We start from the raw sequence: 14771 nt of genomic DNA on the forward strand, positions 1-14771 counted from the left end.
GAAACACATCAGGGCTGCCCAGCATCCCATAAAGATCAAACAGCCTGGAAGGTGCCTGGCTTTGAGGACTTCCAGCAATGACAAGGATGAAGATTGCACGGCCAACACCCACCACTTATGCCACCTCCTACTTGCTTACAACTCTCAGTCCTGCCAGCAAGCAGAGCGTAAGTAGCGATAACCACAATTCTGCAACTTTGTGGTCTTCTTTGCATTATTCATCACTCTTTCATGGAGGCAATGAACACCCAAACTCCTTCACACAGATCCAATTACTGCATGGTAGTAATGACTGGGATTAGTCTGTCCTGAGCTAAAATACTGTAGGATGTGGAGAAAAAATGTCTGCTTAGAAAGAAAAGAATAATTAAGGAAAACAAGAATAGACAATCCAGACTTGCTTTCTGAGGGCCTGTGCTATGTTTTACATGTTTGCATTAAACACTTAGAAAGAATTCCATACTTCAACAAATAGACTCTGAGAAGTCAAAACCACAAGAGTGATAACTTCCTTTCGGATTTTGGGTCCTTTTGTAAGAAAGTTTGTAAGATTGCTGAAAATGTCTCTTTCATTAGTTTTACATAACATTTGGACTGTATGCCTTCCCAATGAGTGTAGCTATAAATCTTTCATCTTAACTTTTCCACTTCAGGCACCTGAACAATGCACATGAGCAATGTTCAATTTTACCAAATCAAATGGTCCCCAAATCACAAGAGATTCGAGACAGAAAACACACTTTGATTCTTTTAATGATAAGAAATTAATATTGACATTTCAAGGTCAACTTTTAGTTCTGTTTGATGGAAAGTTGCATACTTTTTGTGTTTTATTTTAAAAATCCGTCATGGTGTAAGGTAATTTCAAGAAAAAGTTTAAATTTGGGGTCTGCTTTTAAAAAAAAAGACATGACCAGGCCATGGTCTGCTATTTTGGAATCTCAGGTCCCCTTTTAAGATTGGATTCCTTCTCTCTCACGGTCTGTTTTGCATTTTTTTTCATGCCGTCTCAGGAATCAATTAAAAAATATATGCTTAACACATTCTGCTGATTTTGGCTTTTTGGAGCTTTCTTCTTTCTTTTCTTCTAACATCCATGGGTTTGTTCTATTATATCCTTCTGTTCCAAGGTTGTGTAATTTCTAGTATGTCCAGAATACAAACACTTTTGACTTTTTTTTGTTTGACATAGCCACATCTGTGAAGAATATCCAAGTTCTCCATAGGAAAGCCATTGTTACTGTGTTATCTGCACGGATAATGTGCAGAGGGTTGGAGACAGTTGTCAAAGCAAGCTGTGTCCTGGGAGGACAGTAGTCAAGGAAGGCTGACATTCAACATCTGTTAATGTGTTTCAGGGAATTGGATTTCAGGTGAAAAGCTGGATTGTCTAGGAATGAGCTGGATTGTGATAATAAGTAGATGCTGTCTTTTGGGATATGGCACCAGCTGACAGAGATTCTGTACCCAAATGGGAGCAGGGGTAGCAAAAGCAAAGCTGGTTTTGGAGGAGGTGTGTGTGTGTTTGCCTGCTACAGGTCACAGCATTGGTACTAAAAAACAGAGCTTGTGAAGAAAAGCTTACAGCTCGGGATTGTACAGCAAGCTACTTGCTCTGCGTTTTATATAAGTCTCCAAAGATAGAATAAAAATACATCTTTAACGGTTTTGCTTTCTCATATTGTATTATATAAGTGGATAACCTACAACACTCAATCATATCGCCAGGCCATTAGAATGTCCACTTGTTACACTTACTAATTTGCCAAATTTGAACATACTTTTGCTTTTCAGAGAACTTTTAATGTAACAGTAACTGTCTGCTAAAAGTTTCCCATATCCTCAAAGGGACATTCTTAAACACTGTGACTGAGGTTGGCCCATGATCATCGTAGCGCTCTCAGCAGAATTCACTCCAGTTTATTAGTAGTTTTCCATATAAGGATTGTTCTACTGGGGATCCTCAAACTGGGCATCATATTCCACAGGCAGGAAAACATAAAGGAAAATAATCACTTCCTGATCCCTTCCTGATAATCATATTTCTATGTTCACAGGATCACAAACTGGGTAAGGTTGTAAGGGACCACAGTGGGCCATCTGGTCCAACCTCCCTGCTCACAAAGGATCCCCTAGAGCATGTTATTCAGGATTTCATCGAGATAATTTTTGAGTTACTCCAGAAAAGGAGACTCCACAACGTCTCTGGGCAATCTGTTCCAGTGCTCAGCCACCATCACAGTAAAGAATTTCTTCCTCTCGTCCCTTGTGTATTGCTCTGCACCACCAAGAAGAGCCTGGCCCCATCCTCTTGATTGTTATATGCATTGATAAGATCCCCTCTCAGCCCTGTCTTCTCCAGGCTAATGGCTGCCAGGGTATATTCTTGCTCCTGTTTAAACAGTGTCCTCAGGACCCCTCAGCCTTTCCAGCAGAGACAGTCAGTAAAGCCCCCATTCAGTATTGTCCCAGAGGGATGGTCACTCCTAGACAGAGAACTTTGCATTTGTCCTCACTAAACTTCATGAGGTTCCTGACATCCCATTCGTCCAGCCTGTCCAGGTTCCTCTCAAGCCATTGACTTCATGTCACCACTTTGGTGTCACCTGGACATATGAAGATCCAGTTCAAAAAGATTGATTACGAGGCCCTGCCTTACTAATACAAAATAGTAACATATAATAGAATAAAGTTACTTTCTAAAGAACTTAAATGACTGAACAATCAAGTTAAATTCAGGTTCTCAGAGTCTCCTTTATTACAAAACTTAGTAATTGCCTGAGGTTTGCTGCCCTCCATAGGCAATTTTTATTACAGTTGCAAAGAGAGTATTTTACTGTGGAAAGCATTGCTACAGTGCAGTCATATTCCAAGAAAGAGCAACTTTTGTGTTCTTTTAGTAACAACACAGCATAAAATGAACAAGTACTTTACTTAGTTATAGTGTGCTGTTGTGAGGCATCATTATGAGCAGGACAAGAACACCAAATTCTGCATTGGAGAACAGGTCAGTGGAAAATGAACTAATTCATTGTAAGGCTTCTGCACAGAAATATTGGTCTATTCACCTATCTAAATAATATATTTCTTCTAGATGAGCAGTCCATATATGGGCTTGATACCAAAGAAGATGTTTTGTTTGACTGTGGAACAATGATTGCCCTATGCAGACTGTAGGATGAAAGGATTTCAAAAACAGGACCAAAAATGCCTGTGGGAAGAAACTGAATTTTCAAGGGATTCAGGCACTACTTTACATCCTCTGACTTTTATTATGAAAGTAAAACTGATCTTCAGGAAGGGCATATTTTAATTGCTCCAGGCAAGGGAAATCTTAATGAAAGAATATTTTATTCATACTGTAGCAAGGAACAAGAAAAACAAAGAGGGTACCATTTTCTCAATGCAATGAGCAGTAACAAGCAGTCCCTGCTCTGGCCTCAGTGTTAAGATCGTGCCCCAGCCATCAATTTGTCTCATGGAAACCACCTCAGAGAACAACTAGAATGTAAACTAGCACCAAACTAAAACGTAACACTTGGGTAAACTCTTTTTCTCAGCCAGAATAAAGAAATTCTGGGTGAATGTTTCTTCCTGGACAGTAGTCCCAAATTCTCCCTAGCAACTTATTCATTACTGAGGGTTTTGAGACAAGTTGCATAGAAAATATCCAGACCTTGTGTCCTAGTTCAGCAGGTGGGACCAGTTTATCACTGTGTGGGTGTGACCAAAGCTGTGTATTCCACACCCTGTATTCATTTCCCAGGATCTGTTAACAATGGACCGTTCGCAGCAGCTGCCCAGGGCACACCCGACTCCTCAGGGTGTGAACTGGGTGTGAAAGACACCTGTGAGATAAGAGCTGTGATAACTCCCCTCCAGGGAGTCGTTAGCACCTCCACACACAGCCTGAGGTGTCATGTCTGCTAATGAGCCAGCAATGATTCCAAAATACCCCATGATTCCGCCCTGGGGGAGGTACTGGGTGCTCCACCTGGACCTGAGGGTACCTAATCTTGGGGGTTTGGAGACCTCAGAGAACTACTTGTTGGATCCAGAGGAGGACCAGAACCTCAACAAGAGGAGACCACCACTCTCCACCAGACTGCAAATGTCAGCTGCGCTAACAAGTTCTTCACTTTCTTTTGTTTTGGACTCAAGGGAACCACGTGGGGTTCAGCACAGGGGCCAACAAACACCATTGTGTTTGTGCCCCAGGGTTCTGAGTTATATGTCTGGGTTAAAACCCATTTATCTTTGTGCCATTGTATTTATTGTAATATTGTTATTAAATTATAACTCTGACTTACAATCTCTTTTGTGGTCTGTTCATTTCTCCTGCTGGTTTACCTTTAAACCAGCACACCTTGTTTATTTCTGCGAGCAAGTTCAAGTAGTGCCATGAGCAGTTTGGATGTTTCAGGGATGAGGTCCTTTTGCAGAGGTAAAGCTCCTTCTTGTGAAATCCTCTCGCTTTGCTGGTTCAGAGAGTTTGTGCAAGACGTGCAGCACAGTCCAGCGTCACAGCCGGGCAGCTCCCACCACGTGTCGTGACAACCTGCACAAGCAGCTCTGGAGTCTGTGGATGCTTCTGTGCATCTGCAACTGGTACACGTGGAATTTGGAAGAGGGTCGTCGTTCCATGCGGGGGAAACTTCTGCCTGTATGTTTGTATGGCCAGACTTCACGAACACAGATTTGGGCAGGGCTCTGCCCACATGGGTGTGCCCTTCCAGCCTGCGCAGTGGATGTTTTAGGTCAGGCACAGCGTGTGCAGAACTGGCCCCACCGTTTAAGTCCTGAGGTTCATCTGCCACGGCCGAGCGAGCTTGGACAGTGACAGGGAAGTCCTCGGGACTGTCACAGCACCCGATACTAACCGGGGCTGACCCTGCTGAGCATCCGAGATGTGACGGGATGGGATGGCAGGGAGGCATTGAACTGCCAGGGAACGGTCCCACTGAGACTGGAACTCAGGTCCTTGGGATTCAGAGTCCAGAATGCTCTCCGTTATACCAAGGGACCGCAATTCGGCATTGCTAAAACTACTGGTGAAGGCAAAACAGCCTCTGTGACGGCACCGGGGGAATTTTTCTCAAAGTTTTGGCAGAAACGGAGAAAGTGGGAAAAGTCCTGCAGGAGGAAAGGTAAACAGAAAGGAAGGAGGGAGCGACAGGCAGAGTCACGAAAACCGGCGAAGCGCCCCGTTTAAAAGAGCACCAGACCTGAGCAGTGGGCACACAAGCTCCCAGTGTTCCTCCTCCCGGGAATTACCAGGGAATGCCGAGCGCGCGTGCGCCGCGGGGGCGGGGCCGGGGCCGGGGCCGGGGCTGGGGCCGTCCTCTCGCACGCTCGGAACCTCCGCCCGCGGCGCCGGCAGCCGCCCGGACCGCAATCGGGGCTGGAGCCGGGACCCGGACCACAATCGGGGCTGGAGCGCGCTCCGCTCGCCCATCCGAGGGGTCGGTGTCGTCCCGGCGGAGGCGCCTCCGCTGCGCCCGGAGGGCAGGGGAGCGGGCTGGGCTGGGCTGGTCGGCGCCGCTGCTGGCAGCAGGCAGGGACGGGCTTTGGGGTGTCCTCGGCTGCGCTCTCGGCAGGCTTCCCTCAGCCGGAGCAGGTGGAGGCGTGGGCGCTTCCCCGGTTTAGCGGCGCGGGTGCCGCGGGCATTGGGGGGCGGTGGCGCGGCCGGGCCCGGCCGTAGAGCCGGGGCGGAGGGGCGGAGGGGGGGGGGGGGGGGGGGGGGGCACGCGCCGCCAGGCCCTGCCACCATTGGCCGGGCGGCCGAGCGCTCGGCCGCTCATTGGGCGGGAGCCGCGTCAGTCACTGCGCGCGCCCGCCCCCTGCCCGGCAGCAGGGCGGTACGGGGGTCCGCACCATAACCGGGTACGGCCCTGCCCTGCCCCTGCCGTGCCCGGCAACAGGGGGGCACGGGGGTCCGCACCGCAACCGGGATACAGCCCGGGCCGGCCCTGCCCTGCAACAGGCCGGCACGGGGGTCCCGCACCCACAGCCGGGGGACGGCCCTGCCCGGCCCGGCTCTTCCCCGCCCTGCCCTGTCCGGCGTGGGAGCGGCCGGTCCCAGGCTCTGGGCTCTCTTAGCTCCGGGTGTCCCGCGGGCTGTGCCTTCATTTCCCTCTGACTCTCCCTTTCTCTCTCCTTCCTCCCCGCCTTCCCCAGGCTCTGTGCATCTGGGTTTGTTTTTTTTTTATTCACTCCGGAAGCCGGTGAGATCATCCTGCCTGGAGGCTGCGGTGTGACAGAAATGCTAAGTAGCCCTCAGGCTCGGGGAGGCTTGCTCAGCTAAACTCCGTAGTTGCCTCGCAATCAGGTGGTAGTCGGTCAGAAAACGAGTACCTGATTGAATGGAGTGGGTAGTCATTCATGGAAACAGGCCCGAACCTAAAATCATAAAGTATATATTGCATATATAAAAATAACTGTAAACTTGGAGGAATGGGCCAGAGTAGCTGTGAATTAGCTAAAGGAGTAAGTCTGAGGTTGAAAATTCTCGAAAATATAAACGGTTAGCATGTGGGCCCTGTCTCTGCTAAGGAAGAGTAATCCTAAGTCATAACTGGATTTCGATTTCAGTTTTTCGGTTAATATCCCTGAATTTATAAATACTGTGAAATATTTTAGTCACTAAAGAGCTCATTTTTTATGCAGATACTACCCTTCAACTTTCACAAACATTTAAAGTGCCAAAATACTTAGTTTTGAAGGCATTTGATAAATAAGGATAGTAGTTGTCATCCCTGAACTTACGTTAAACAGATGGGACAACTGAGCACTTCACGCTTCTTAACTGTTTCTAAGTGAGTCATTTAAAGAGTGTGACTAATCATCCTACCATACAGTTGTCAACAAAAGAGTAATTTTTTCCCCTACCACCCACAAAATCAGAGATTTCCAGATTTTCTGTGGATGGTAACTGAGAGGCCAAGAATGTCTCTTTTGAACACGACTTGAAATTTAGATGGGAGGGGACTACTTGTGATGGACTTGTGATCTTAAAAATGCATATATAATTTTCTTTCTGTGCAGCACTACTGCGGTGTACCCAGGAAGTCGCTTGACTTAGTGTGGTCATTGTCGACATGGTAGTTGTTTGCTACTTGTTTAAAGGTTTTTGACTGAATAGCAATCTCAGGAGAAACCAAGTGAATTTTATTTGTCCTCTTGCCCCCTCCCTGCTTTACCTGCCTCAGGTTGTAAGTCACCTGGGACAGAGACACTTCAGTATTTAGTGCCCTATGGATTGGGTATTGTCCCGGTAATATTCAAGTGATGGGTGGATAATGGTAACTGGGCAGGGGGGTTGGGGCTTGGGTGGGAACTGCTTTTGTTTTGAGAAGCTCTGGGTAGGGAGAGGAAGAGCTGGCTGAGAAATTTGTATTTGGAAGCTGATGTGAGAAGTGACCTGATTTGAACATAACCCTTGTGGGAAGTGGAGGCCAGCAATCAACTGCAGCTTGTGAGGCTGGGCCAAGAGGGCGACTGATTTTAAAACCCCCACAAATATTACGAGAATGAAAAGTGTCTTGAAGGGGAGATACTCATCTTTTTTTTTTTTTTTTAAGTTGAATGAGTTAAAGAGCTGGAAGAGAAGTTTTAAATGCTTAAAAATGCAGTGTTAGACACAGAAGGAAGATGAGTGGAATGATTGATTGGGAAGAGGTGTTTAGAAGTGCAGCCCGGGGCAGGGCTGGCAGGGGGAAGTGACATATGGGGTGGAAAATAAGGAGACTGAGGATACATCAGAATGGATCTCACAAAGAACTTAAGAAAGGTATATTAAATGTATGCCAACTTCTGCTGTTGGCCAATACATTTTCTGATTATTTGTATGTGTTTGCAGCATTGATAAAAATTTCCTCTGTATTGCTAATAGTTGGTTCGTGTGGTCTGTTTGTTGTCTCATCACCTGTCCTGTGAAGACTAATTACTGATCAGGAAAGTGCTGAGAATTCTGTTCTATGTTTTCCCTATAATTTAAACTTGAAGTGACTTTTGTATGTGTGAACTGACAAAAAACCCCAACCAACCAAAGGTGTTTCCTAATTAATTTACCCGTGTTTGCATGCATGCAGAATGGTAGCTGTGGTTGGGATCTTTTGGCCTGATGATCTCCTTTTTAGAGAAGTGATCTCTTCTCAGGTTTCTGCCTCAAGAAGAGGTTTTCTTTAACAAATTGAAAAGGGATGGTCTGAGGTGCTGATAGGACTCAGTCCTGGGCCACATCAGAGAGGTGGTAAAGGCACAGAAATCAAGGGAGATGATGCCTCTTTCTGACACTAGAGGGTTATTCTTGCCTTCTAACTGTGGTCCCACTGGTTCAGTGTTCAGAAAGTGATGAAGAACTGTGGATAAAATAGAGCCCTTTACCTTCTACACTCATTTTCTGGACATGGGTATCCTTTTGGTAGCTAATCCTTGGATTAGAGAGTATAAGGAAAATATACAAATGATGTAAGAATGCCAGAAGAGTCATCCCACCAAAACCAAATCTGTAGGCTTTGTGATATGTGATGGGTGTTCCAATGGAAATACCCCTTGGAAATCCCTCTGAAATATGTAGTCTTACCTCACTTGTGGTTGTCAGAAGTCTATAGTGGATAATTGCAGTCCAATAATTAGAGAACCATGGTTTTAATTATACTTCATCTTTTAAAATACTGCACACTACTGTTGTATTTTACTTAGGAGAAGGGACATAGATGTTATGTTATTCCTTTAACCTTCTACAATATCCTTGCCTAGCTAAAAGAGAAATCTCTCATTGTTTTTTTATGTTAAAGTTGCCATACCCACCAATATGCTCTTTCAGTCAGGAAAGGGGACTTGAAACTGTTTTTCAGCAAACTAGAAGTAAAATATTTGCATAATGAACTACACTGTTCACTTGGCAAATAGCATGGACCTTTGTTCACCTTAATCATCTTTAGCTAATAATAAACTAATTTCATTGAAAATGACAAGAGGGAACTCCTGCAAATTAGGTAAATTCTTAGTGTAATGACTGTACAGTCTGACCTCCTGGTATTGTTCAGGACAGCTTGGCATTATCACTATGGATCGCTCCCGACACCGTGCGGGAAATGGCAGTGGCCATGAGGCATCACGGGAGTGTGGCCACAGCGAAAACGAGAGGCAGCGACAGCTGGAGCGCCTCGGCAGGGAGGAGGCTTATTACCAGTTCATTAACGAGCTCAATGAAGAAGACTACAGGTTAATGAGAGACAGCAACCTGCTTGGCACTCCTGGTAAGATGTGGATACCTTTGTGAAGTAACATTCCTGCTGTCGGGCACCACATGTGGTAGTAGGACTTGAGTAGCTTGACTTCTATGGCTTTGTACAAAATAAAAAACCTCCATGTGGAACAAATGTATAACACTTTCAAACACAGCTTCTTTGCATACAGGTAATACCCAAAACCAAATAATTAACATTTGGTACATTAAATAATATCTATTGATATGTGGATATTTTGGGGGCCTCTAAGTTGTTACTGAAAGCTGGCATAGTCTTTAACACATTCAGCATCTTTTTTTCTTCCACCCCAGTACCTACTTCCTCTGTTACCTGTGTTACCTGCATTATAATCTTACACTAGTGCAGTTTTCTTTCTAGTTAAAACACTCAGTTTCATCTGCCTTCTGACGAATTTCATTAAGGTAGAAACTGTTACTTCTGCATGGCTGTGTTGAGGCAGTTACAGTGTCTTATCTAACAGCATTATCAAAATCTAAATTATTTCAGGGGAAATAACAGCAGAAGAGTTGCAGCAACGCTTGGAGGGGGCTAAGGAGCGTCTGGCATCACAGTCTGATCTGGATAACAGAGAAGCTGAAGGTAGAACTGTTGGAGGTAAACGTTCTTCATTTGTATATGTAGCCACACACAGTATATGATGCACAGATATGTGAGAGAAATTCATCTCATGTCTTGTTTTATTCCACTATGACTGTGTGGATTGTTAAAAAGCAGGAACTTGAGATTTCCTAATGATAGGAAAACAAACTTGAAGTACTTGATGAGAACTGATTTATGTTAACTACAAATTATTTGCTCCTATTTTTCTTATTTTCATTTCTTAGTAAATGTAATAGCACAAAAAAGTTAATTCTTCAATTCTTAGAGGTTTTTATCATGTATTAGAGCAGGTGGAAAATAAGTTAATTGGAAAACAGTTCATCTCTCCAGTTTGCTGCTTTTGTTGTTCTATTTCCATTTCTTATAGTCAAGTGAGGCTGTTTGTATTAAGGTCGTTGTCTGTCTTCAAGTCCCCAGCAATATTGGCTTAATCCTTTGGCCAGTTCTACTCAGATTTAGAAGAGGAATTGGGAGCTCAGAAATGAAGATAGCAAAGTTCTTGCAGGTTTCATGACATGGGGAGATGATGGAGTAGGGGGAACATAATCTGATCCCTTCAAGGGAAAACCTTCAATGCGATCACGACCACTGGCCTGCTTTTATACACATAGTTAGCACTAATCACAACAATTGTATCTGTTCTTGAGCTTGTAGTTGGAAATTTGAAACTGGAGCTGTGGATATTGTAGTAGGAAAAGAATATATTTGCACAAAAGAAAATCTGTTGAAACCACGCATCCCACCTGGACGAGTTATGTTGTCACCTGCTTTAAGTGAACCTGCCTTTGCAGGGGAATTGGACTAACTGCTCTCCAGAGGTCCCTTCCAATCCTAGTGATTATGTGTTCATTTATTCCACTGCTTATGGAAAACAATTTTTTAAAATGTTTTCCAAAGGAAGACAAAATCTGTTACATTTTTCCTCATCAAAAGTGAGCTGACTAGAATACCCCCAAATTGATAGCTAAAGGAAGGGACTGATACTAGTCAAATACAACTAACTTTGGACCACCTGAATGTGAGTGCTTGCTCAGAAGAGACCATCTGGGCGTATTAATTATCAGTGTGTCTGCTGGGGAGACAAAAATTCGAGGTTGAACTGGTGAGTTTTGCTTGCATTTTTAGATACTGCATATTTTCATACGTTAGCATAGAATCATTTGGGTTGGAAAAGACCTCAGAGATCATCAAGTCCAACCCTTAATCCAACCCCACATTGATTACTAGATCATGGCACTCAGTGCCATGTCCAGTCTCGCCTTAAAAACCTCCAGGAGAGGCGACTTCCTTACTGTGTTGTTTCAGAGCACCACAAGCATAGAGGATTTGGAGTGCATCATGGTATGCTGAGCATGCAGTTGTATGAATGTTTGCAATTCTTTGTTTCCCTCAGATTCTGATGTTCTTGGAGAAAACTCAAATGGCGACTCTTTGTTTGAATGGCTTAACACATTTCGTCGTACGGGAAATGCCACTCGCAGTGGACAGAGTGGGAACCAAACCTGGAGAGCTGTGAGTCGAACAAATCCAAACAGTGGGGAGTTTCGTTTTAGTCTTGAAATCAACATAAATCACGATCATAACAGTCTTGAACCTCCTGGCGAGGAGTATGTTGATATCGATGCTACCAGACTGTATTTGGAAAGAAGAGGTCAACTAGTTGCTGGTTCAGTACCCCCACGAACAAGGAGCATGGCTGCAAGAGAGGCAAACAATGAAGCTGCAAGGACCAGGTTTTTAAGACATGCCATGGCACTAAGGTCTGACATAGTCTCTCAAGCAGTCTCTGGCAGGCTCAGGAGTAGAACAAGGGAGTTGACAAGCCTTTCCCAAACAAATAATACTACACATAATAACTCTGCAGCTGCTGGTGAACGAAGAGAAACGCCAGGAAGAGTTGCTTCCACAAGAGTCAGAAGAGGTAGAGCTAGAACGAATGCTCGGATGAATACAAACCAAAGACTAGAAATTCTGCGGCTGAGGTCTACCTTAAGTGGTCGAAGCCGCTCTCCCCTGCAAAGGCAAGATGATGCTGCTCGTTCTGAAGAACATGGCCAGAGGCAGGATAGAAATGGACAGCAAGTCAACAGAAGTAGAAGACAAACAGCTCAGGCTTCTCCGCAGCCTGCTGAAGAGCAAGCAAGAGGCAACACTCAGGGTCCTCAACTTTCCAGTGTAGCCCCATCCTTGGGAGTAACTTTGGAAGAGGAGCAACCGAGTAGGCCAGCAGCTTCTGTCAGAAGGCATCCAACAATTACATTAGATCTTCAGGTGAGAAGAATTCGTCCTGGAGAAAACAGAGACCGGGACAGTATTGCCAGTAGAACTCGTTCTAGAGTAGGAATCTCAGAGAACACCGTCACCTTTGAAAGTGACAGTGGGGGATTTCGGCGTACGATATCACGATCAGAACGTGCGGGTATTCGAACCTACGTCAGCACCATACGGGTACCTCTTCGTCGGATTTCAGAAGCTGGGCTTGGGGAACCCTCATCAGTGGCTCTTCGATCAATCCTTAGACAGATTATGACAGGCTTTGGAGAACTGAGCTCTTTAATGGAAACTGAATCCAACTCAGAAGTGCAGAGAAGTGGTCACCCCTTATATGATGCACAGAGTAACTCCAGTTCAGCAAACAGCAGTGATCCAAGTGAGGTTTCATCTAGAAATGGCAGCAGGGAAAGAAGTGGACAGAGGGATGATACTCAACGCTATGGGCGTCACAATGAGCACCAAGATAACAGGCAGCCTCAAGATGCAAACAACCTTGTGGAAAATGGAACGCTGCCCATACTTCGACTTGCCCACTTTTTCTTGCTGAATGAAGATGACGATGATGACCGTTTAAGAGGCTTAACCAAAGAGCAGATTGACAATCTTTCTACCCGGAACTATGGGGAAATTCACACTGAAAACGAAAGAAGTAAAACATGTAGTGTTTGCATTAATGAATATGCAACGGGGAACAAACTAAGGCAGTTACCTTGTAGGCATGAGTTTCATATTCACTGTATTGATCGCTGGCTTTCTGAAAATTCCACTTGCCCAATTTGTCGGCAGCCTGTTTTGGGGTCTAATGCCACAGACAATGGCTAGAATTATTCATACTGCTCAGTTCTCAAGAATTTGCTTCTGCTCTATTTGTAATGAGTCAGATGAATTGACTTACAAAGGGGTCCATTTGTGGGGGGATTTTTGTTAAATTTCTTTAAAAATTATAGAGAACTTGTTTAAATCTAGCAATGTAAATACTATTTTTTCCAACTGGTCTAGGAGTACACATAACTAAATGATATTGGTGAAGTTTATATTTTTTTAGGTAATTTTGTTATGCTAAGCACTTTTGTAAATACGGAAATGCAATAGTTAATCAGTCGTGCTTAAGATATGTTTTTTAACATTGTAATGAACTTGCTTTATTTAGATTACAAATGGTTTCACACAGACCCACCACTGTGTTGAAAAATTAGTGGCTAAATAGCCATTTGTTAGCTTTTTGTTCTAAGAACAATTTCTTTTCTGGAAAGTTTCTTGCTAAAGATATTTAAGGTACTTGAAGTGCTTACTTTAATAGACTTTTTTTTAAAACATGGAAATATCCTTTCCAAAAACTTGCCAGCTTGGTTCTATTTAAAAAATTCTATTGCAATTTTTGCATGTAGGTTTACACAGTTCTTAATGCTGATGAATTCTTATTCCAAAATTGATTGGTTAATGACATTATAAAATGTACATAATTAAGTGCTGTCTTTGACAATCTCTCTTTTCAATAATGACAGCAATCAAATCTGATAATTCCAAAAGTCTGTGTCTTACTTATTTGCTCAAAGAGTAAGTGGGCACTGAGGAAGCCTTTTTACTCTTCTAAATTACTGAATTGATATTCTTGGGGTTTTAACTGCCTTAGTTTAAAGAGGGACAATATTTCCTTGATGGTTATATTGTTTACAATATGCATGTTTTGGACATTGTACTCAGAAGAATGACTTGAAGTGTTTTTGTACAGAAAATAAAGGTACACATACAATATTTGTCCTCTTGAAACATGCCTGAAGACCAAATGACAAAAGACACTAAAAAGGACAAAATAAGCTTCCCTGAAAGTCCCCAGTATCTGTATAATTAGATACTAAACTTTATACCAATAACTTACACTGAAATAAAGTTGCAAAGTAAACAGTAGAGGCTTTGTGTGAATTACTGTTGAGCCATATCCTGTAGATTAGTAAGAAGATTTATTATTCTTGATATTCAGTCTCAGCTTTCACTTCATTCTTTCCCTGGTATTCCCCAACTCTTTTTCTGTGCTTCAACAATGCCTGTTAGCTGTTACAAAAAAGCCCCAGCACAAAGCACTTTCGGGGTTTCTGGAAGAAGCTGAATGTCACAAAGCTCTTCTGAGCAACATGCATCTTGATCCCCGGAGAAAGGTAGAATTGGGTAATATTCTGGTGTGTGTATACTCTGAGCAGTAAAAAGGAAAGTGAAAACTCATACTGACTTTCTCTTCTGTAGGTGGTGGCCTTGATTAATGTGCTTCTTTGTCAGGTGCTTCAGTTACAACATCTGCTTGTGACATCCGTGAAGAGTAGGTATAAAATCCTGTGTTGAGCAATTGGATGTCTGATCTGATTTGGCAAGTGAAAAACTTGTGTTACAAGTTCCACGGAAGGGCTTGTTTTTATTCCTAAGAGTAGTTCTAAGAACTCTCATGAGATTTAGGTGAGTTTAAGCATATGATTAAGATCTCTTCTGATGTAATTCGGGCTGTTAATTACTGCAAACATTGTTGACCCCTTTCTTGAGTGCTTCCTTAGCTGCAGTAAAGAGTGAGGAGATATAAATGTGATAATCAGAGCTAGCTTATTTTTTGACAATTTGTTTTCTTGTTACTTC

At 43.6% G+C, this 14771-nt stretch overlaps 1 protein-coding gene across 5 annotated transcripts; it reads left to right on the top strand.

Annotated features, from left to right (window-relative positions):
- The first annotated feature begins 5336 nt into the window (after positions 1-5336).
- Positions 5337-14049, top strand: RNF6 (ring finger protein 6). 5 transcript variants are annotated; one of them, XM_071553623.1, is made up of 5 exons: positions 5337-5462; positions 6178-7789; positions 9051-9263; positions 9762-9869; positions 11269-14049. In XM_071553623.1, the coding sequence occupies exons 2-5, from the start codon at positions 7726-7728 to the stop codon at positions 12969-12971; spliced, it is 2088 nt and encodes a 695-aa protein (XP_071409724.1). In that variant the 5' UTR covers positions 5337-5462; positions 6178-7725; the 3' UTR covers positions 12972-14049. The 5 variants fall into 5 exon arrangements, with proteins under 5 accessions (XP_071409724.1, XP_071409734.1, XP_071409715.1 ...); XM_071553633.1 differs by lacking the exon at positions 6178-7789; XM_071553614.1 differs by lacking the exon at positions 5337-5462 and having other exon boundaries at positions 5797-7789.
- Positions 14050-14771: the final 722 nt, after the last annotated feature.

The sequence above is a fragment of the Pithys albifrons genome, chromosome 1, assembly GCF_047495875.1.
Source record: "Pithys albifrons albifrons isolate INPA30051 chromosome 1, PitAlb_v1, whole genome shotgun sequence".
Classification (NCBI taxonomy): domain Eukaryota; kingdom Metazoa; phylum Chordata; class Aves; order Passeriformes; family Thamnophilidae; genus Pithys; species Pithys albifrons.